General features: G+C 40.5%; 1 protein-coding gene across 2 annotated transcripts in view; it reads left to right on the forward strand.

Annotated features, from left to right (window-relative positions):
• FARS2 (phenylalanyl-tRNA synthetase 2, mitochondrial) overlaps window positions 1-21,772 on the forward strand; it is a 250,347-nt gene that overhangs the window by 188,898 nt on the left and 39,677 nt on the right. Inside the window, exon 7 of one of the 2 annotated variants that reach the window (XM_035895900.1) lies at window positions 21,286-21,766. The exons of the other annotated variant lie outside the window; for it this stretch is intronic. Coding sequence (XP_035751793.1) covers window positions 21,286-21,304 — 19 coding nt within the window. The 3' untranslated portion in view covers window positions 21,305-21,766. Of the gene's footprint in view, window positions 1-21,285; window positions 21,767-21,772 lie in introns of those variants that run through there. 2 annotated transcript variants of the gene reach the window in all.

The following is a 21,772-nucleotide window of genomic DNA, read 5'->3' on the forward strand; positions in this document are numbered from 1 at the left end:
TGTTGGAGCGGGTCCAGAGGAGGGCCACAAAAATGATCTGAGGGCTGGAGCACCTCTCATGAGGACAGGCTGAGGGAGCTGGGCTTGTTCAGCCTGGAGAAGAGAAGGCTGCGGGGAGACCTAATTACGGCCTTTCAGTACTTAAAAGGGGCCTATAGGAAAGACAGGGAAAATCTTTTTAGTAGGGCCAGCTGTGTCAGGACAAGGGGTAATGGTTTTAAACTAAACCAGGGTAGGTTTAGACTAGATATAAGGAAGAAGTTCTTTACAATGAGGGTGGTGAAACACTGGAACAGGTTGCCCAGAGAGGTAGTGGAGGCCCCATCCCTGGAAGCATTCAAGGCCAGGTTGGACGGGGCTCTGAGCAACCTGATCTGGTTAGCGGTGTCCCTGCTCCTGTGGGGGGGTTGGACTAGATGACCTCTAGGGGTCCTTTCCAACCCAAAACATTCTATGATTCTATGATAGAGATCTAGAAAATCATGGGTGGGTTGGAGAGGATGGGTAGAGAAGGATGGTTTCATGGCTCCTAGTACAGAAGGCAGCATGCTTCTAATGAAACTACTAGGAACCACCTTCACAGCAAGCAGGAACTCTTTGCAGGAGGGTGACATAGACACTAAAAGCTCATGTGGGGAGACTGGATGAGTTAATGCGGAGGGATATACTGAGGCATGAAAAATCCATAGTAGCGACATGCATTTTAAGGAATGCTTTGTGCTGAAAACAGATTGGAGCACAGGAGAGTATTAGAGGCTTGTGCTAATGCACATGCACGTTGGCCTGGTTTTTATCTTAAGGTACCCACTTACCAAGACTGTTTAACTGTGTGTCTGGGTTGGTGTGGTGCAGGGATATTTTTTGTTGCAGGACAGGGCTATAAAAACCTATGGTCTGGCCCAAACCAGCTGTTCCTGTGTTCCTGTATGGTGTAATTCAGAAACTTGAGATATCTTTTTTTTCAGGGCTTTGAAATCTGGGCATTTTTGCTGCAGGCTATTGCCCCTTTTTCTCCTGTATCCCCATATTTACAACCTGTTGTTTGATTTTTACAGAACAGATCTCCTGTAACCTGATCACATTAAAATCTGGTGCTGTAAAGGGCGTGTTTAAATCTACTTTGTGCTCCTTTAATTGAGAAACGTCTAGGACGCAGAGACTTAAAATTGCTTTTTCAAGCCAAGAACATGGTTGCTGTTTGTCTGTCACACCAGTAGTGGTTCCAAGTGTTTCTGTGAATTCAATCAAGACACAGTCTAGTGCAGCCAGAAAAGCAAGGGGTGAGAAGGTACTGATGAGATAAAAGTGAGGCAGGGAAGATCTGCAGCACAGCTAATTTGCAATTAGCATCCTTCCCACTTCCTGTCTGCCTGTCCTACAATTCCAAAGGAGGCAGAAAGAATTTGGTTTGAAAGGATGCTAAGGATGGCTGTAGAAAGCTGTCAGGGCTACAAACAGACAGAGATGTGTCTGTGGTGCCGTCAGAGGAGGAGCAGGTCATGCCCTGTAAGCTTCTGCGGAAAGAGTCATTTAGCACAGCTTGATGGGAATTGGGCAATGGCAGTATGTTTGGAGATTAGCTTGGGGAGTAAATGATGGATGAACTCCATTGCCCCAAAAATACTGTATACCGCTGTCACGCCTGTGTTCTCAAGATCAATAGCTGTCGTAACAGTGAGTAGTTGTCCCTATGCTGTCCCCTTTTCCTCCACAACACTTAACTCCCTATTGCACTCCTGTTGCTCAGTGATGCAGTAGCACCTATGATAAAAGATGAAATGGCATAGATTGTATTTTAAGCATAACTGGAGTCATTCCATTGCAGTTTTCTTCTAAACATCCAAATGGACTTGTGCGTTTCTTAACATAATAAAATGTGTGAATCAGTGGGGTTTTTTCCTCCTGCTTTATCTGACAAAATTCCTCCTTCTCCCTTAATTTATAAATGATTCATATCCCAACATTCCTGAGGAACTGGGAATATTGGTACTGGCACTGGAGAAAAATGGACTCCAGGAAAATGCTTACTGGCTTCTTCAAGCATTGAGTAAACCCACAGCTTTCAGATTTTATAAGATAAACTTTTTAGAATTGGGTCGTTTTTTTGTATTGCCTCTTTTTAGATTGAAAAAGAGGGACTTTGGGGACCTTGCTGAGTTGTTTGTCCTAGAAAGATGCCCCAGGATCTGTGCCAGACCTTTCTTCCTGCAGTGGTCTGCAGAGTTCAGTTTCTGCTAATGCAGTAGGGATGAAGAGACAGAGGCAGTTTCTCTGCTTGTGAATTCTGGACCTGCCTTCCCAGTGGGAACTGTATTCCCATGACTGTTGTCCACATGGTCTCTCAGCTCCATATTCACTATGGTTTCTCAAAAGCTGCTGGTTTTCTGATAACTTTTCTTATACAGATCCAAAGAGCTGCAACCACTCCACCTCACTAGAATCAGCCCAAACTAAGGAAGCCCTATGGCTTGGCTTCGCTTTGTGCTTCACTTTGGGCAGTATCCTCTTACTCTTTTAACCACCACTTCACAGATGAGCATTCCACTGCTCAACGCTTTCGATCTGAAAGAAATCTGCTTGTCATCACCTTAACCGTGGTCTGTGTGTGATGATGCTTATTAATAACTTCCAGTATAGCACTATTGCATAGAAAACCAAACAGCCACCTCTGATGCCTGGAAAATTTGGTGGGTGTGTTTTTGAAACGGACACTGCTGTGTGAGTGCAAGTTAGCCAGTCATGGACCTGGGAGAAAACAAGACTGAAGGAGATTTTTCTGTACAATTCCTATAAAATTGTCGAGACAAAATAATCTTTTCAGGTAGAACTTATACAGCAAAAAACCCGGACTTGTACACAATGACTTTAAATTGCATAGTAAACTTTTGTGTTAGATCTTTTATTAAATTGTGGACTCTGTAAAGTGATTATCTTTGAACATTGATACATTTCTATAACTTGATTATTTTTGTACCTAATAAAATTCTAAAGAATTTGAGATTATTTCATAGTGCTTAGAATTGTATTGCCTAGTATTGCCTTTAAAGTAAGTTATTTAAACTATTCAAACTGTTTATGCAAGGTTCCTCTCTTTGTACTCCTTCAAACATAGATAAAATCCTGTTCCCAGAAGGTATGCTGCTGCAGGAGGCACGTGCTTGTGCCCCTGCCTGGCTCATTCTCCAGCCTTTCCCATGCCCTGAGGCTGCAGACCCATTCCTAATTTTCATTGTGTCATCCAACCTTCTGCTAAAAGCACAGCTTGGCACTGACTTCAGACCAAGTTGCTCAGGGTTTTATCCAGTCTGCTCTTGGAAACCTCCAAGGATGGAGACCACACAGTCTCTCTGGGCAACCTGCTCCACTACTTGACTGTCATGGTGAAAAAGTCTTTCCAAATGTCCAATCTGAACCTCAGTTAATCTTGGTTTACTGTTGTTGCTCATCCTCCTGCTGTGCACTGCTGTAAAGAGGCTGACTCTGTCTTTCCCGTAACCTCCTCATAGGTACTAGAAGTTAGCTAGTAGGTCCCCCAAGCTGTGTCTCGCTCCAGCAAGGCACCACGGCTGGTCCTCACAGGGCCTGTGCTCCAGCCTCCATCTTCCTTGCATTCTCCATCACTACCCAGTTTACCTTTATTTCTGTATGGTTTTTTGTCTTTGGTGCTGTTCTCTGTGTCCTATCACCTGAGGATTTTTCTCTGCAGTCAACATTTCTGATCAGTCAGGTCAGTCTATCATTACAGAGAGCATGATATGGAACTTCTGTGGCTAAAGACAACACTTCTGTGGTGTTTCAAACCTGTGGTACCAGGCACAGGGGAGCAGTGGCACTGCTGGCTAGATCAGCAGGCTGAACTGGACCATTAGTGATACCAGCACAGTGCAACACCTTAAAAACTGGGGAGAACTGAACGGGAACCAAAATGGCTATTAATTTAATAAGATGTAAATAAAATACTTGGCCAGAAGACAGTCCTGGTTTCAGAAGAGTTTGCTTCATTTGGGCATCATCTGTGCCCTGGTTTCACCATAGGTGGAGAAGGTGATGATGACTAAAATGAAACAGGAGCCCAGCTGGCTTAAAAATTAGGGATTGAACTGTTGTTTGAGAGCTGAAGGCACATCTGCTTAATTGTTTCTCCGTAAGGCTGCAGTTTTATTCAAGGACTAGAAGGATGCAGGTGGATCGGGAAATCCATAGCACAAATTCTCTACCAGGGTGTCGGTAAACAGGGTGGCAGTGCCAGTTTACTCTGGTGGAGAAAGTGGGTTAGGATTTCAAATAATTTAATTTTCTTTAATTGTGAAATCAAAGTATATCAATCAAGTGTGGAAAAGGGCTCAATAAATTTAATCACGAAACACAAAATTATGGCTAGATGGTAGGTTTAATTTTGTCTTCTATTTCTTTTGATGACACAGAGGAGTCTATTAGTCATGAAGCTCAGGTAATTACCTATCACAGCAATAGTTTTAATGGCACATGATCTCTTGTGTTTTCTACTTGAAAAATATATTATTTATGAGGAAGAAAAAATAATTTTTGCAGTTTTGTAGATTTTCATTAGCGGGCAAATGTATTTTTGAACTCAATCAGGAGACGGTCTTGTAAAGGTGGCCTCTTTTATTATATAGGGTTACATTTCTTGGTCATCTGAAGCACAGTTGAAAATGTACCAGCAACACTGTTGTCTCTACTGTTGTTTTATTTCAGCTTTTCTAACTATCTCTGCATAGAAGTGTTTTAATGGGAGAACTTGCTTGCAATGTTTTGTCTTCAGATTTTTCTTCCCCTAGGGAAACCTGTTAGTCTTTTAAAATGACATTACAACTTGCTCAATAACCAGCTTGGGAGTTGGAAGAAATCTGGGAGGAACATTGGAAGGAGAAGAGACCTTTTGAGTAGCAATTTACTGTCTGTATGTGGAATGCTGAGTTAATATAAAACTGTATTACTATTCTACCAGTGCTAATAATACATAACATTATTCTTCTGTCTTGCGTTTTTGAAATAATGTATGTGTACAAATCAGTCTTCATAACATCCTGCGAGAGAGATAACTATCAACATTATTCTAATCCTCGTGGTGTATTAAATGAGAATAATGACTGTTTCAAAGGGAGAGCTCAACAAGAGGTAGAAATAGCACATTTCTAACTCAAATTCTTGTAGCAGGTTGTGTTGATCTTCTCATACGTCTTTCTCAGCCCAATTATTAAATTTTACCTCTGCAAATGCGTCTCTTACCATTCTAATTTTGCAAATTTCCTATTTTGATGAAAATCATGGAGCAGCCCAGGTTGGAAAGGACCTGAAAGATAATCTGGTCCAGCTTTTCTGTGGGAAAGGGAGCCTAGGTTGAGGTTACCTATCACCCTGTCCAATCGCATTTTGAAAACCTATGGTGTTGGGGACTCTACCATGTCCTGGGGGAAGTTATTCCAGTAAACGATTGTTCTCAATGTAAAAAAAAAAAACAAAAACAAAAAACCACAACTTTCTTCTATTAAGATGAATGATCTTGATATAAGATCAAAATGTACTTCAGAATGACCCATAAATGGTTATGCAATAGATTGCTACATAAAAGGAACCTACGTGTGTGTGAGTTCCTCTGTCTTCCTGTGTGAGGAAGGGAGGCAGAAATCATAGTGCTCTCTAGAGCAGAAGTCCCCAGGCTTTCTGGGTTGCAGTTTGGATTTTGGCTGAGTTTTCTCCTTTCAGGCTTCCGACCATACCCACCCCTTGTACTCAACTCTAGTCTCAAACCTAGGAGAAGCTGTTGCATTTTTGTCAAGTTTCAACTTTATTTAGCACCTGTCCACATGAATGAATGGAGGTTTGGTTATGTGGGCAGTGTAGCTAGCAGAAGATGAAAATATACTTATTGCTCTACTAAAATGAGTGATTATTGAGTTATACTTTATTGGCAAAGGCCTTGATCTTGCAAGAAATTCAGCTGAACTATGCAGCAGCAGTGTGTGAAATCCTTTAGTGGCATGGGGAAGGAGGCGGCTTTAAGCACCTTTAAAATGACAGCTTGTTAATTAGTGGCTCACTCACAATGCTGAGGTTTCTCTGGTGCATTTTTCGTATTCTGTATTCTGCATCTGCCTAGTTAGATCTTTGTTTCTGTGAACCATGTAAACTCTGTTATTTCATGCATGAAATCTTTGATCGAAAGTGCTCAAATAATTAATAGATATATTGCCTATGCAACAACTGATCAAACTACTGAAATACAATCTTTGTCATTATCTATCGCCCTTTTTAAATCAGTTTCTAACAAACACACCTAACTTGTAAAGGATGAATAAAATCCTCTTAAAAATTCTTTATGCATTTTTCTCAATATCTTGCTGACCCAGTGTGCTCCTACTCCACTACCAGCTCACACTTTTCTTTCTTCTCTTGGCTTCCCCTTCCTTACTCTGTCAGTGAGTTTGTTCACTCAGGCTCTTCAGCTATCAAAAATTCTCTCTTAGGGCTTTTTTCCCCTCACAACCTTTGAATAACATTTCATCTCCAGATCTTACTTTAAAGCTCTTTTTCTCTTCAGTTACGATGGTGCTTTTAATTGTAAATGGTGGTATTTAATAAAGGTTGCTGCTAAATCAAAAAAATACTAATTTTATTTATGAATTCAGGGGTAAATTAGACTCCAGGTGTGATTCTGTGATTATTGTTATTACTTTGAATGGAACTTTGGTTCTGCCTTTAATTTTTTTAAGAAACCATCTTCTCACTTAGGTACCTTCCATAGTTGAATAGTGATGCAACGAGTCATTTTAATGTTAATCCATTGCAGCTTTGTCCAAATCAGATTATAAATTTGGAAACTGTTTTACTGCAGGACATGCACTGCTGGGGCAAGCTGTAGTGCAGACTTCCAGGGGTGGAACTGGTAGCCCTGTGTTTCACCTGAAAAACCTCCCTTCTCTGGGGAGTTGGCCAAGGAGGCAGTGGATTTATTCCCCACGTTTCCCGTGCAATGAATCTCCCTGTTACAAGGAAAACCAAAAAAGGTCTGTACAGCTCACAGTCTTCTGCAGTGGTTTGTGCCTCTAGGACTTCTCTCAATACTGTGGCTAGTGTCAATGTCTGTTTCCCATATTTCTTTGGACAGGTATTTCCCAGTTCTTGGCCTTAGACAGATCACAGTTACTCAGACAGAAAGACTCAGTCTGACAACCTGTTTGAAAATCATACACAGTACTATGGATTTAAAACCATCTTGCTGTGCCTCAGTCACAAATTTCATGTATAGTTAACTAAAAAAAAAGAGTCGGAAGGCTTGGTGCTCCTTCACCTTTCACTTGCCTTGCTGTTCTTTCCACTTGTATGAGTATGTGCTAAAACAAGCTTCTGTTCCCTGCTGCACATCTGTGAGACACCCAGAGAGATTCTGACCTCAAAATTTCACTTTCCTCTGTTCTGTAGACAATGGTAGGCGTTAGACTAAATCAAGTCATGTTCAAAGAAGATTGTTTCTTTACTCTGAAGGTTTAATCTCCACTTTCATAGGAGATTTCCTACATGGCATAATTTCCCAGCCAGTTTTATCAACAGATTTTTTTTTTTTCCCCAGAGTTCTTTTACTATGGCCATCCAAACTTAGCATGTGTTTTGTGAGAGTCTTGCCAATTTTAAAATTCCAAGTGTGAAAGTACGGAATCAATTTTCTAAAAGCTTGGCTCACTGTTTGTCTGACTTGTGTTCCATAAAAATAACTGAATATGAAGTTTCTAAGTTCAGCTTTTTTTTTTTTGAGGTGTTAGACTGAAAACATTTTCATCAGGATTTAGGGAGAATCTTTGTTGATAATGATGTAGTCAAAATTTGATTTATCCTGTCACACGCTTACCAATTCTGTAAAAACAAAGCTCATTATTCTGTAGCTGCTTAATGGCATATATTCCTTCAGCAAGTGTTAAATATACTCCTTTCTTCGTTATTTTAAACTTTACTATTCTTTCATTATGGCAAATTTAAACTTCCACTTAGAAGTGATACCAACTCATTTCAGGAGTTTCTTAATAAAAATGGCAGTAGACAATCTAGTAACAGTTATGTGCATCTTCATTTGACAAACAGTGTACTATATGCTTTTCATTTTATATCTGCTTCTGACTTGGAAATGCCTCATTAGATATTTGTAATCTCTTTTCTTTATCAAATCACCTATTAAAAATTTTAAATAACATAGCATTTGGAGAGAAAAAAAAAAAAAAAAAAGACAAGACGTGGCAATATCATTGGCTGTTATGTTTCAGTCTTGCCTAAGCTGACTTTCCTACTCCTGAGCTATCTGAGATTTATATATGCAGCACTTACTGGCAGTTGGTATCTGAAGGACTCTGAGGGGAGACGCAGTGATGCCTTTGCCTGGGGCTGCTGAGCCTCCTTCTCAGCTGCCAAGTCTGAATCCCGGGGGGGTTAAGGAGCGATGCTCAAATGAAGTGGAGCTCTGCTAGTACAAAACTTGCTATATGCAGAAAGCAGTAGGCTCACCCAGTAGAAATACATGCTGCAGCTTCAATCTGCAAACTTCTGTGTGTGGTACCTTTGGTGGCATGGATAGTCCTTAGGGGTACTCACAGGCTTTCTGTTAAGCAGATGTAAGTGTCTGTGCACAGTTGTCACTTTGTGTCCACTTTTATGAAAGTCATGCGTATAGGTGGCATTTCACATGTAGTTTCACAGACGTCTGTGCACAGTTGTCACTTTTGTGTCCACTTTTATGAAAGTCGTGTGTATAGGTGGCATTTCACATGTAGTTTCACAGACTCCAACATTCTCAAGTGTGCCTAATTTCAGAAATCTATAAAAGAAGCAGCTCAAAGGTACATGGCTAGTAATATTGGGATGCCTGCATAGGCCTGTGTGGCAGAATGACCTGTACGTTATAAGCCTTATTACTATGCATTAGGTGATTTAGTGCATAGTTTTACAGGAAATATTTTAGGACATACAGAAATATTCTAGCTGAAACTTCACTTCTGAATATGAAAATCTCATTTTGCTAAATTGTCTGTTGAATCCTTTAGAAGCACTTAATCTGTTATAGTCTGTGCATTTAGTCTTCAGTAACAGGGGAATCTCTTATTAACCCAAAGATCCCATTAAAAATTACATATTCCAGCTGGCCTGGGTGATTGAGCCTTCGGATGCTGACATTGGTATGTCCTGTATTCTGGGAGGTCTGTGGTTTCCTCCAGTCAGCGCTGACAGGCTTGCAGGTAACCAAATACGGTCTAAACGTTAATGCTGACCATTCACCTTAGATAGATGTTTGCCTGTCATGAAACCCAAATCACAGTACTTGTTTACATGAAAGCAAAGTGGTCTGTACTAAAGAGCTAATTTTTCTGTCTCAAACATGCATTCCAGGCTGCCGATGTTGAAATCCATAACATGAAAAACAAAACAAAGCAAACAGAGGTTACATGTAGATGCATGTGGACGTGTATTCAGAAGAATACAAAATTAAATTGTATCCATCTGCTGTGTAATAGGCACTGCCTGCAACTGTATCGTATCCTGCATCTAAGGGTGACCTTTCCTGTGTCTAGAGAGAACAGAGGGAAGGGAATGGTTCCTTTGAGGCATGGGGTAGAGATCAGGTCTGCTGTTTAATTTTATGCAGGTTCATGTGCACATTGCCAGCTGCTAGAGTTGTGTAGTGTGCTCCTGGTTGCTGTTCCCTTGGGATCCAATCTATGGCCAACCTATTTTGGGTGTTGGATCAATGTTGCTTCTACAGTAGAGCAAGGAGTAAAGCTGCGATGTGTGTAACAGAGCTGGTGTGTTGGTACGAGACAGGGTGCCTGACTAGGATGAATGAAGGTAATCTGCACTAGAAAGTCCACTGAGGCTAATGAAGAAGGGATGTGATGTTATTTTCTAATTGCCTGTGTTACAGCAGCCCCCAACAGAATGTAAATAATCCATTGCTGGCACATGGACTTGCCAGGTTGAGCTAATGGCATCTTTGCTAGAGCAGATCTGGGAAAGAGCATCTTCTTTCCTGCTGTCCTCATCCTTTGTAAGAATACCAGCCTAAGTCTGTAGGAAACTTGTCACTCAGACTGTGATTTCATGGACATCTCATTGAGAATGGCAGAATTGCAGTCCAGATTGCAGCAGCCTGGTGACCTGAGGAAGCATGTTAGAAGGGAAGAGCCCCACAAAATTATGCAGGGTAGTCTGCACACTGTTGACTCGCTGTATACAGTGCGCAGAGTAGAATATTGCAGAATGGTTGACCTCCTGCTATGCAGCTGGGTACATCTTTAACTGATAAAGCCTTAGTTTTGTGTTGTCTAAGAGAGAAATCCCTTCTTTTCTGAAAGAGAAACTGGGGTACCTAGTGTGATACTAAAATATAGAAAGGGTTTTGGCTTAGGATTAGAACTGAAGATTCAGGGAGGACACTGAGGTATGTTTAAGCAGAGGTAGACTGTGCATGACTGTGTAACGATGGGTCTATCCTAGTCTCAGGAGAGATTATATATTGGAACATTTCAGATCAGCATTTCTGTGTCTGGGCCTCTCTTTCCAGACAGAATTGGACTAGACTATCTGTTACTTATCAGCCTACTACCCTTGTTAATACCAGGTTTCTAAACAGCAGGTCAGATTGTTTTGAGGTGCCTGAATAGCAATTCTCTTAACATTTTGGGAGTCTATATCTGATATTTTTCAAAGTTTGTCATTAAGTGGGAGTCAGGGGAGCAGTCCCATCACCTGATCAGTGCTTCCGGGAACCACGCCAATCAGTTGGTGAAATGGCACAAAAACATTCATTTTGAGATTACCAGTTCAGATCTGGTGATGACTGAGAGTTGCTATGTGGACAAGAAGGTGCAATTTTCTTTGTCAGTAAGGAGACAGTCAAATTTTGAAAGCATTTACCTGTTTTGAACCTGCACTGTTAAAAAATTAGTGCTTAAAATGGAAATGTTTGTTGCTTTGTCACATGGACCTTGGAATGCAAAGATGCAGTGATCAATTGAAGTATTAGGGGAATCTGAAGGTCAGACACTGATGCCTTAATGTTCCCTGCTGAATGAATACACTAGGCCACTGATGGATAAAAAGTTATTCCCCATGAGTAAGATCATCAGGATCGCATCTCTAGAAGGGCCTGGTTTTGAGAATAGGCTCAGATAGTCCAGAGATATTAGTAAAAAGAGTAATCTGGGGGAAGTTTGCAGTGCTCCAAGGATCAGAAACTTAAGCTTCCAAGTAGAAGAGAGTTCCAAATACACAAACTTGATCTGAAAGATCATATGGCATAAAAAGAATTGCAGTTGTTGTCCAAAGAAAGCAAGTCAGGAAATAGTGACTGTAAAAATGACATTGTAAGGTTCTCTCTCACTGGCTTGCATATCAAATTTGCTCAGTTTATACTTTAAAGGAAGAGACAGTTTCTAACTCCCTATGCTGCACAGTCAACCTGTGATCTAAAATCAAGATATGTGCTTTCTTCCTCTTTTTAAGCACCACTATCAGCAAATATTTTGTACTCAGAACTTTGCAAACGTTTTTTTGACTGATACATAAAAGCAGATGAAAATACAACTATAATGTTCTATGGCTGATTTAGTGCTGCATTTGTAGCAGAAGTAACTTGGCTTTCTTGACCTAGTAAATAGATATGATCAGCAGTTTTATATTACATGGCAGGATACTGCTTAGTATTGGGCAAGACTATACTTCTCTGGCTATAAAGAAATTATAAGCAAGAGAGGTTGGAAGCTTAAAGTGTTTATTATTTTAAGTGTGCCACTAGGGATATACAAGAATCAAATAACAAGTATGTTATGGCATTGTCAGCTCCTAGGAGGTTGCTCCGTTATATTACCTGTATGCAACTTCCCTGATAGCATAGAGCCTCTGTCATCATATCTTGGACACGTTCCTCCTTCCATGGCCTACGTTAATAGGATGAATAAGGGGAAGAAGCATAGCTTAGGTTTCCCTAGTTCTGCTGATTCCTGGTTGCTGGTGCAAGTCAGAGCAGTATCCGTGGCACTCTAACATATGGTGGAAGACTGGATCCTCCAGGCAAAGCTAGGCCATGACTGGATGGGTGCCCAGGTGGCCAAGGGCCAGCATTGGTCCCTCATTCCTCAACAGAGTGACTCTGAGCCACTTTGCAGTAATTAGAGCGGAGGACCTATATCTGTGGTGCTGGAGTCGAGGTGATCGTGTTGATATTTCTCTAAAACTGAGTGCGCATAGACCTCAGCTGGATACCGATGTAATTAATAAGCATTATGGCTTCTCTCCAAGTAGTTAGATCCTGAAATACTTTACCTCCTTTAATTGCTGCCTGGGAAGGTAGAGCTGAGAATCGTGAAAATCTAGAAAAGCAAAGAAAGGCGACATTTCCCAGTGGAGGCAGAGGCTTCTGCATGCTTGTGTCTATGTGTATTAAGTGGCTGTTTGTACATATACAAATGTGAGCGAGGTGATGCAAGTTTAAACATCCTGATGTCAACCGCAATTTTATGGAAAATAATGCCTTTGTTGTGAGTGAGGGGAATTCTGAGCCTAGCAGTACAACATGGATGTGAAGTCCAATGCATTATCCAAGAATAAAGGGAGAAGAGGCCACAGTTAATGCAATTCAAAGTAAACACAAAATGTGCGTCTTCATTTTGGGCACAGACATGAAAAAAATACTACTGAAGTGAAAAGTGGGCGTTCAGAAGTCGAACTAGATCAATTCTATAGGAAGAAAAGAGATTCTCCTTTTCATTTCTCTGCGGGGGAAAAAAAATAACATTGGAGGGGCATATAATTTGGTCTAGTCCTAGAAATAAACATCTGCCTGTCCACTGAGAGGTTTTTGTGTTTAAGGAAACAATTCCTGTCGTTTGCTGGGACTGATGCTTCTGTAAAGAAATTTGTCTTGGTTCTGGCCTCAGAGAGTCACGGGTGTGTATTAAAACACTGTTGTTCTTCATTCTCTATTCTCTGGCCTTGACGCTTGGTTCCACTCTAGCAGGAGGCCCGACACCTCCATAAAGATGTGCTACAGGACAGCTGTAGTAAAAGAATATTAAAAGTTATTTTGTATTTTCAATCACTGTTATATGAAAATCAAGTAGACACAAGCTGGTGGTAGCACTTAAAATCTAGTGCAGAAATCTGCCCTTCTCTGAAACAGTCAAATGAACGTCTGTTGGATGTTACTTCTAGCGTAGAAGAGATGAAAACGCCAGTGTGGCACTTGTAAACCTGCCTGCAAGATGATCTAAAGACTTTATTGTCTTAGACCCAACCCCTTTTTACACCACTCTTGTAACAGTCAGGTGATTTATGGAGAAAATATCATTTGGCTTTTATGTTGTGAGCAACAGAAGAATGATCGCTTCTAAAGTGTTGCTGTTTAGTGAGATATTAATGGAGGGATAATCTATTTACATTTTTGCTGCGGAAGTTTTGTAATGCTTTGGGGATTCATTTATTCTTTGCATTTGCGAAATAGCCTCTACTGAAATAAAGCTGAAGTAATTTGCTGTGGAGGAATAAAGTAGTTTGTCAAAAAAATTTTTTTTCGAGGCTCCGTACAAAATCCTGCTGTTGAAATAATCATTTGCTTTTTAAATAAGTTTTAAATATTTTTTCACAGGCACCTTATAAAGTGGATCAGAGTTGTAAATCCCACATGCTATATATTCCGTAAGCACTGTGTATGCATTTTAACTATGTGAGTTTTGTTGATCTGCAGTAGATAGTGAGATGCATAAATATGGGTGACATGTCAATTTGTATTAATCTTCTCAATAGCAGCTGTTTACTGGTTCTGCCCTGTCCCATCTAAATTCTCTTCTAGGTGATCGGTGCTTTGGTCTGCTCCTGCCTCTTGCTGCTGTCGTACAGTCCTTCTGGGAAAAGCACCAAGATTGCCATTATTCTGTGCTAAGAGGGCACTACGGAGTGCAATTTTCATTTTCAAATGAGTATTATGTTACTCTGTTGTCTTGGCATTGCAGGAACTAGACAGCGATTATTCTGAACTGCAGACAGTGTCCCACTTATATGCTTTCTCCTGCTCAGGTAACCTTTGCAGAAGAATTGGGGCAGGGAACGAGGGAATAAAGATGGACTGACAATGCACATCTGGTCAGGCAGCTTATTGGTAGTTGGAGGTGGTGTACATTGGAAAAAACCACACGCAGTCAAAAATGTGACACAGCTGACCAAGTGCTTGGATGCTTCAGCACTAATAAAGAAGCTGGAGCAGAAAAAAATAGCCTTCTCTATTGAGGCAATTTATCCCATTAGTAAAATCTTACCACACTCTGTTTCTTTCAGATCCTTTTGAGGATGTAAACATTTTAAATGATAATTGTTTGACTCGTGGCCTGCTCCGCACTTTGTGTTGCTATATGATGTATTTATTTTATTGACTGCTGGCCTGTGTGCTCTGTTTGTGTGTACATACATGGGTGTGTAAATTGCAAACAAAAGCAGGTGATTTCTTGGCTCCCTTTTTGGTATTCAGCTGCAGTATGTGTAAAAATGAGACAAATGACATGACGTTTGCTGGTGTTATGCATGGTGTAGCCGTGTGTGAACACTCAGCCCTGCAGCTCAGGGAGCTCTCGTGGCCCCTCTGAAACATGTCACTTGTTATGTGATCAGTTAGTGAATAGAAGACACATGCTAAAATTATGCTTTGCACTCTTAGCTGTACAGCACGGGACTCTGGATGGCACCTGGAGCAGCACAGGCTTCTGAAAAGGTAGCAGAGGCAGCAAAAAACTCTACGCAAGTTTTCTTTTTTTGTTGTACAGAATCCATGAAGTACAGGGTAGCACACCTTCCTCTAAGAGAAGAGAATCCAAAGCTAATGCAAGCCCACAGATTTTTTGCCTTTGTTAATTAGATCAGAAGAACAGATCTTGTGTGGCCAGTTTTTCTTAAAAGCTGTTACAGACAGTGGCAAGGGGGTAAAGTTCCTGCATCCAGTATCAAGCAACTGGACAAGGAGAATGGGCAACTATGTATTTTAAAATAAGCTTAGCAGAGAGAAAAGATCTGTTACCAAAATTTGGATATTATCTGAAAGATAATGTTTTGGTATAACCCATTAAGTCAGTGATTTCAAAGCAAGTTACCAATGAGTGAAATTCTGCTGTCTGTGCCGCGGATGGAGATCAGACAAGGACCCCAAAATGGTGGTTTCAGACTTAAGGTTTATGAAATACACCCTTACGAACAACTGTATGTAGGACGGATAGTGCTCTAAAGCCTCCTGAGTTAATGAGAAAAGCTTTTCTAATGAGGAAGCATAGCTGGCAATGTAGGCAACGCACAGGATGGAGCTGCACTATATTGAACTTCTCTCTCAAATGGCTGGAGCATGTATATGGCTCCAGCAGGTGATAGCTGGTGAGAGGGCTGCAGAGATGGATAGAGAATAGGATATTACTGGTAAATCTGTCTTAAAATGCGCCGGTTGTAAACTGCAAGTATGTCTGGAAGAGAAAATTAGCAACAGCCTATTCTACTTTATACTAGTTGTGTAATTTTGGTCTTTTTAACTGCAAAATTTAGCCAAGAGAAATATGTTCTTGAAAAACACTCATGTCACAGCAACTGCAGGAAGCTGGGATGGCTTTCAGTGCACAAAGGAAAAAGACATGAAACAAAATTTAGATTAATCAGCTTTCAATTATCCTTTGAAGTGTCTTTAAATCATCATTTTAATATCATACTCACACTGAACCTGATTTACATTCACTTGCAAACTTCAAATATAAAGTCCCTGGCTAATTTCAGGGTGAATTCTAGATGGGAGATGGTATGTCCCTGAAATGTATCATTCATTTTCACATTTAATACTTGTTCAGAAATGGAACCAAACATTATCCTGAATGCTCAGACAAATTTTGTGGGTTACAAAGAGTCCCAGCCAAATGGATTATAGAAAAACTATACTGAGTTAGAGATTATCTTTAAGAAGTTGCCTAGTTTTCTGTGGGGAGACTCCCTGGCCATTTACACTATTGTATGTGAGTTCTTTAAATAAAAGTTTTCTTAATTTGAAGATCAGATTTCAAGTCAAGGTCATGTTGCTGAAAAGTGACTTTCAGACAGAGAAATAGCGTATTTTAGAAAAATTAGAGAGTGATGCATAAAATGAATGAGGCTTAGCTAAGGTTGCTCTTACAATTAACTATAGATTCTACAATGCAAGATTGTAATTTTCAGAAAAACAATTACCCTCTTGCTAAGACAACCTATTCCAAATCCAAAACTTTCTGAAGTTTTGTCCTTTTCATCCTGAATTTCTCTGTCCAGCCCATGTTCAAAGAAGACCTTCAAATGTGAGCTGTATTTAAGCAAGCGTATCCAGTAAAGTGAGTTAACCTGAAATGACTCCAGGAGGAATGATAAAAGCAATTGTAGCAATCTCTCTATAAAATAAACCAGAAAGAAGAAAAAGAAATAGCTTTCTACAGGGAGATCAATAGTGAGTAGAACTCATGTTTTCTAAAGACCTCAGGAACCAGCTCGTAACTTAACTTGTTAAATACTGCTGACACTAAAAAGACTGATTTCTTTCTTACCCAGAAGACTGAAGAGCAACAGACCTCTGACAATTAAGACCTTTAAAAAAAATGTCAATTTTGACATCCAAACCAAAGGCACGCAGGGAATCTGTTAATTAGTCTTGACAATCTTGTGATGAAATGCCTCACTTCTGGGCCTTGATGTTAGGGACGTTTCAGCCTATGTCGTCGGTCAACTGAAGAGGGTAGATTTCTCCTTCTCTGGGTCTAGTATCTTAAACTTGCAGTAAGTATATGTGATTTATATTTCTGTGCTCTGCTGGTGCCCTGCGCAATATTGTTCCTTGGAAACCTGTGAGGAAGAAAAGACATCTGTCTGATGACTGTAAAGATGTGGTGTCCTGAAAATGGGAATTGTGGTCCATTCCTCATCTTTAGCAGACATTTGCCATATAGCAACAAAAATTGAATGTTTGGTAGTGTGTTTTCATTGGAAACAAAGCTTTCAGTCCACTGGATTAATCTGTGATGGTGAACTGATGAAGCTGCTAACCTAAAAGAAACTTAACAGCATCTGTCCGGGTCTTCTTGGTCTATCACAGATGTGGTACAAGTAAGAATTTTTCTCATCTCATTGGTGCTGCTCATCAGATCTGGAGATAACCAAGCGGAGAAAAAAAAAATGCTTCTTAGTGTATTCGGTCCCTTTTTTCCTCAAAAGGTTCACCAGTAGCTGGAGCACAACATTATCTAAAACTGAGATGCTTGTTTTCTCTTTTCAGCTGTGCATTTCCCCCATTCTGCCTTGCGCTTGATGAAACTCTTTTGCCTGTGCCTCCCAGGCTGGCGTAGCATCAATGAGAGGAGGAAGACCATGGTGTTATGGCCAGAATTTTCTTGCATCTTCACTGTACAACCCCCTGGAAAGTTATGAAACAATTTGGCCATATTTGAAGTCCCTCTTTTGCTTTTTTGCTTAACTGTGACGTCAAGACCTTTTTTGAGAGAAGTGTTGTAACGAACCATTGAATAAAACTCATGATGATCATTAGAAATGTTTACTAGCCTTAAAACTACACAAGCTGATGGGGAATTGTGGAGCATTCTGATGAGTGTGTTTTATTAATAAGATGCTTCATATTTTAATGGGCTGTTTCTCTCAGGCATTTGAGGTGCTGTTATGCTAGTTACTCAATTTTATGAAGTTAAACAATAAACATTAAAAGTAAAACCTCAGGAAAATTGCCAGAGTGCAAAATAGATCTGTCCCTCGGCAGATTTAATTTACTTTCATTTTCAAAATGTTTTTCTTTTAGTTAAGTAACATGTATTTTAGTATTTTGAGCAAGGGAAGACAGACTTAAATCTGAGCCTCTAGGTCTGAAGGCACAGAAAGGAATGATCTATTTTCTCCAGAGGATGGCAAGTTTTGGTTTTGATTAACCCAAGCTTTTGCAGTACAGAGCCTGTTAGTGTGTCTGTACTTGAAATCTTTGTGGCTGAACCATAGTGAAAATGAACTTGGAAGTCAACCAGTAAGAAACCTGGAATGGTCAAATTAGAACAAGTAAATTTTTGGTGTATGATATATGTTTATCTTCTATGTTTTCTGCTTTTACCTACTTTTATAGACAGTACTGGCCCCTTTTTGTGATTATGAAAAACTAAGTTATTTATTTAGCTATAGTCTCACTCATCCACGTGCATGAGTCTGAGCAATTCAGTGTTTTGTTTGGGCAGAGCAGGGAAAGTAAATAGTAAAAGTAAAAGTGCAGGGGGCAAATAATGTCCATTAATTTCTTTTATTTTCACCTGGCCTGTGGGCATGTAATTATTTCTTACATGTTACTGTCAGAAAACCCTAAGCTGTGTGATTAATGTGAGTCTATCAAAGGTGTAGAAAGGCATAGTTATTTCTCAGGAAGGAACAAGACCTCCCTTCTCCAAGGTGGAACATAAATCATGCGTGCAAGGAGGGAAGGAAGGCTCCATGTTACGGTAAGCACAAAATTTCTAGGCAGGAAACTCTCCTGCTCTGCACAACCATTACTTACTACTCAAGCTATTAGCCCCAGGCACGAAAGGCTTAGTTTCATGGCACAGATGGCATTTCATCTGCCCAGACAGCTGGGCTAATTTCGCCCTTGGACCTGTTCTACAGGAGGCCTTCAAAAAGGGTTAAGAACAGGAGGGTTTGGGCTCTGCTGTTCAATGTGTGCACTCCTCCCAGTTGCTAGTTTGCTGAAGACATGGTACAAGCATGTTTGTCACCCTGGTGCTTGCAAAGCTAAGAGCAGAGTAGGAACGCTTGTAGTCACGTTTTGACTGTTTTTCAAAGTTATATTGCTGTATATAATTTTTATTTTAAAATGGTGTTTGAAAAAACATTTAAAGAACTTTGAAGAAAGGGTTACAAGAGGGATAGTAACCTTCCCTGTGGTCAGGAGCATTTCTATTCCCCAGTTAAGCTGTTTAGGGAAGGGAGCAATGCAATGAACTGAGTATAGAGCCAGCTCTCTGTTACTTGTGGCTCTGGAGACAGAAGCATCTCAGACAGTAGACAATTTCTGATCACGCCTGTGGGTGACAGGGGCTGATGATGCCAAGACTTGCTGGGGACTGCTGTGCAGAGCAGAGCCAGCTCAGGTCTGCAAGGGCTTGTTAACACCCAGTGCTGCCTGAGACAGCTGAGCTGGCCCTGGAAGCAGTGAAGTTGCATTCAGCAGTCTTGTTTCTGAGCAAATAAATCCATCTGGGCCTGAGCTGCTGACATGGGGCCAGCTCTGATGTCTCTCCATCTGTGGCACAGTTAACTTGCAGCCCCACTTCTTCTTGGGATCCCCCGACTTCAACCATACCGTCTGCCTCCTCAGCTCTTGGACTGAGCAAATTGCTAATTACTGTGTCTGCTTGTATGGCCCAGTTTAGGCTTTTCTGCAGCCCAGATTCGTTGCTCTCGTGGGTCATGATTTGTTTAATGCACAAAAGGCCCTTCTTGTCTGTGTCTTTTTGGTTCTGACTTATTTTGCATGTTTAGTGGAGCTGGTTCTTATTCCCTGTGGGAAGGGAGCATCCCTCTAGCTCTGGGCCCTCAGGCTGGGACTTGTTAAGTAGGGTAAGGATGAGCAGGAGGATCCTGATGGAGTAGAAGGGGGAACCCCAGCATCAGAAACTGGTAGGGACGATTTCCCTGATCTACAGTTGAGAGAATCATCAGGAAAAACTATGAGCCAGCATTCAGAAGAGTTTTGAAGCAGTAATGGGAAAAGCTACATTAGAGTTAAATCCTTCAATGCATTTGCTGCAGAACTTTTCATCCTCAGATGAAAGAAGATTAAATATAATGAGTGCTGAGTAAAGCAATCTTAGCTGTAACCAAAGCCTTTTGAGGAATGAAAGCAAATTAAAAAAAACCCAAAAAAACCCAAACATGCCTAAAATAGAAAAGCTAGTGGAGCCTGTGAACACTTCCCAATTCTTTGGACTTGTCTTGGGTTGGGTTTTTTTTTTCCCTTCCCTTGTTTTCCATACTCCCCTGCATCAGGCAGTGCTTGGTATCATCACCTTGTTGTCATATTTGCTTGGGGAAACAAATCTGTCACAGCAGTTCCCTGTCAATACCCTGTCTTGAGTTAGCAGCATGTGCCTAGCTCCAGCACTGTGGGAAGATGTCGCTTTTGCTGATAAAACCCCACTCTTCATTATCTATTGAAGAATGAACCGCACGCTGGCATTACCCAGACTTGGAAACCAAGCGTGCTGTCAGAGACAGAATTTGTAGCAATTCTTTGAAGTCACAGTTTCAGCCTATATAAAGAGTTTATAACTTCAGATTTCTACAGAGCATGAAATTATTCACAATCAGAATGAATTCTCTGTTGTTCTATAGTTTTTCAACCCCATTTTTTGTTTTTTAGCATTTGTGTATAAAAACACATACATATATTAATATTCCCAATGTAATGTTGTACCTATATGTAAGAGCATCCCCACAGAGAGCTGTTGGTATCTTTACTTTTCTCTCACCTGTTGCTTCATTCTCATCAGGATTTTACATTGATTGGTGTACTGATGGTGTCAGAGAAGGTAGTGGTGCGAGGAGACTGGTTCTTTAGTGGTTGCAGGTACCAGACCGTTTGTAAAAAGGTATTCCTGTAATAGGAATTTAAGATAGAACTGAATCAATCTACTAGGTTAGATGGTAGCACTGTTTGTAAGGTGATATATCCTAAAAAGAACGGATACTTGAAACAGATGGCAATGACAAGGACTAAGCAAATGAGCGTGTTTGTCTAATCAGTTAAGGAAAATCACTGCATGGCTGTAGTGTGAAAATGGTGAATGTAACTTTGGGAGTGGCTTCACTAACCATTGTATCAGAGGTTAAAAATGATAGCTCTGCTTTCACCAGGATATGGAAAGCAGAGATTCAGTAAATCCCAGAGCAAATAGTGCATGTGAGAGGATGGAGGCCAAAGAGGATAATGTGCATTAGTCTACATATGTGGATCCACATAAATCTTTCTGGTTGTTTTATGTTTGCCAAGTCTAAATTGGAATTAATATGGTTGGGTTTTTTTTTTTTAATAATCCTTTTCTACGTTGAACCATTCAGCTCAGTTTTGTACCATGTGGAAAATTTCTCCTGAAATAACATGACCACCTGCAGTTTAGCTGAAAATTTAGGCTTTGTAATGCAATAGATCAATAATAATGTTTCCATTTGTGTTGGTTGTTTTTTTTTTTTTAGAGGTGTCTTTTTAGGCTAACAAATGGACTGAATGGAGAATAAGTAAACTGTGCACATCAGTAGGTCTGAATCAACAGTCTCAAAGATTTGATGAACCACATCAAGACAGATGGGTGGTAAATAGCTATGAAGGAGGCTGCGTGACACTAAAAATCAGCAGTGGGCCAGTAAAGTGGGAACATGAAGAACCTTCAACCTCTGGCAGGCAAGACAATTCAGGAGGCTGTCAAAATGCCATACTCAGCACGCTCAATGCCCGTATCCCCCTTCTTCAGAAGCTGCCTCCAGGACTCAGTTTTGAAGCAATTCTGCTGGGCTGAAGGACCATGAGTAACCAAGCAGGTTCGGCATCCTTGCTGAAGACATAGTGTGTCAGTAGGTGAATGAGCCAAAAAAATCATAGTCCCACTGTCAATCTCGTGACCGAGCTATCTTTTTCTATTTCTAGAGTATGATAAATGCTTAAAAAGGTGAACTTGGGGTATTC

Source organism: Egretta garzetta, unplaced genomic scaffold, assembly GCF_000687185.1.
Source record: "Egretta garzetta isolate BGI_Z169 unplaced genomic scaffold, ASM68718v1 scaffold246, whole genome shotgun sequence".
NCBI classification, from domain to species: Eukaryota; Metazoa; Chordata; class Aves; order Pelecaniformes; family Ardeidae; genus Egretta; species Egretta garzetta.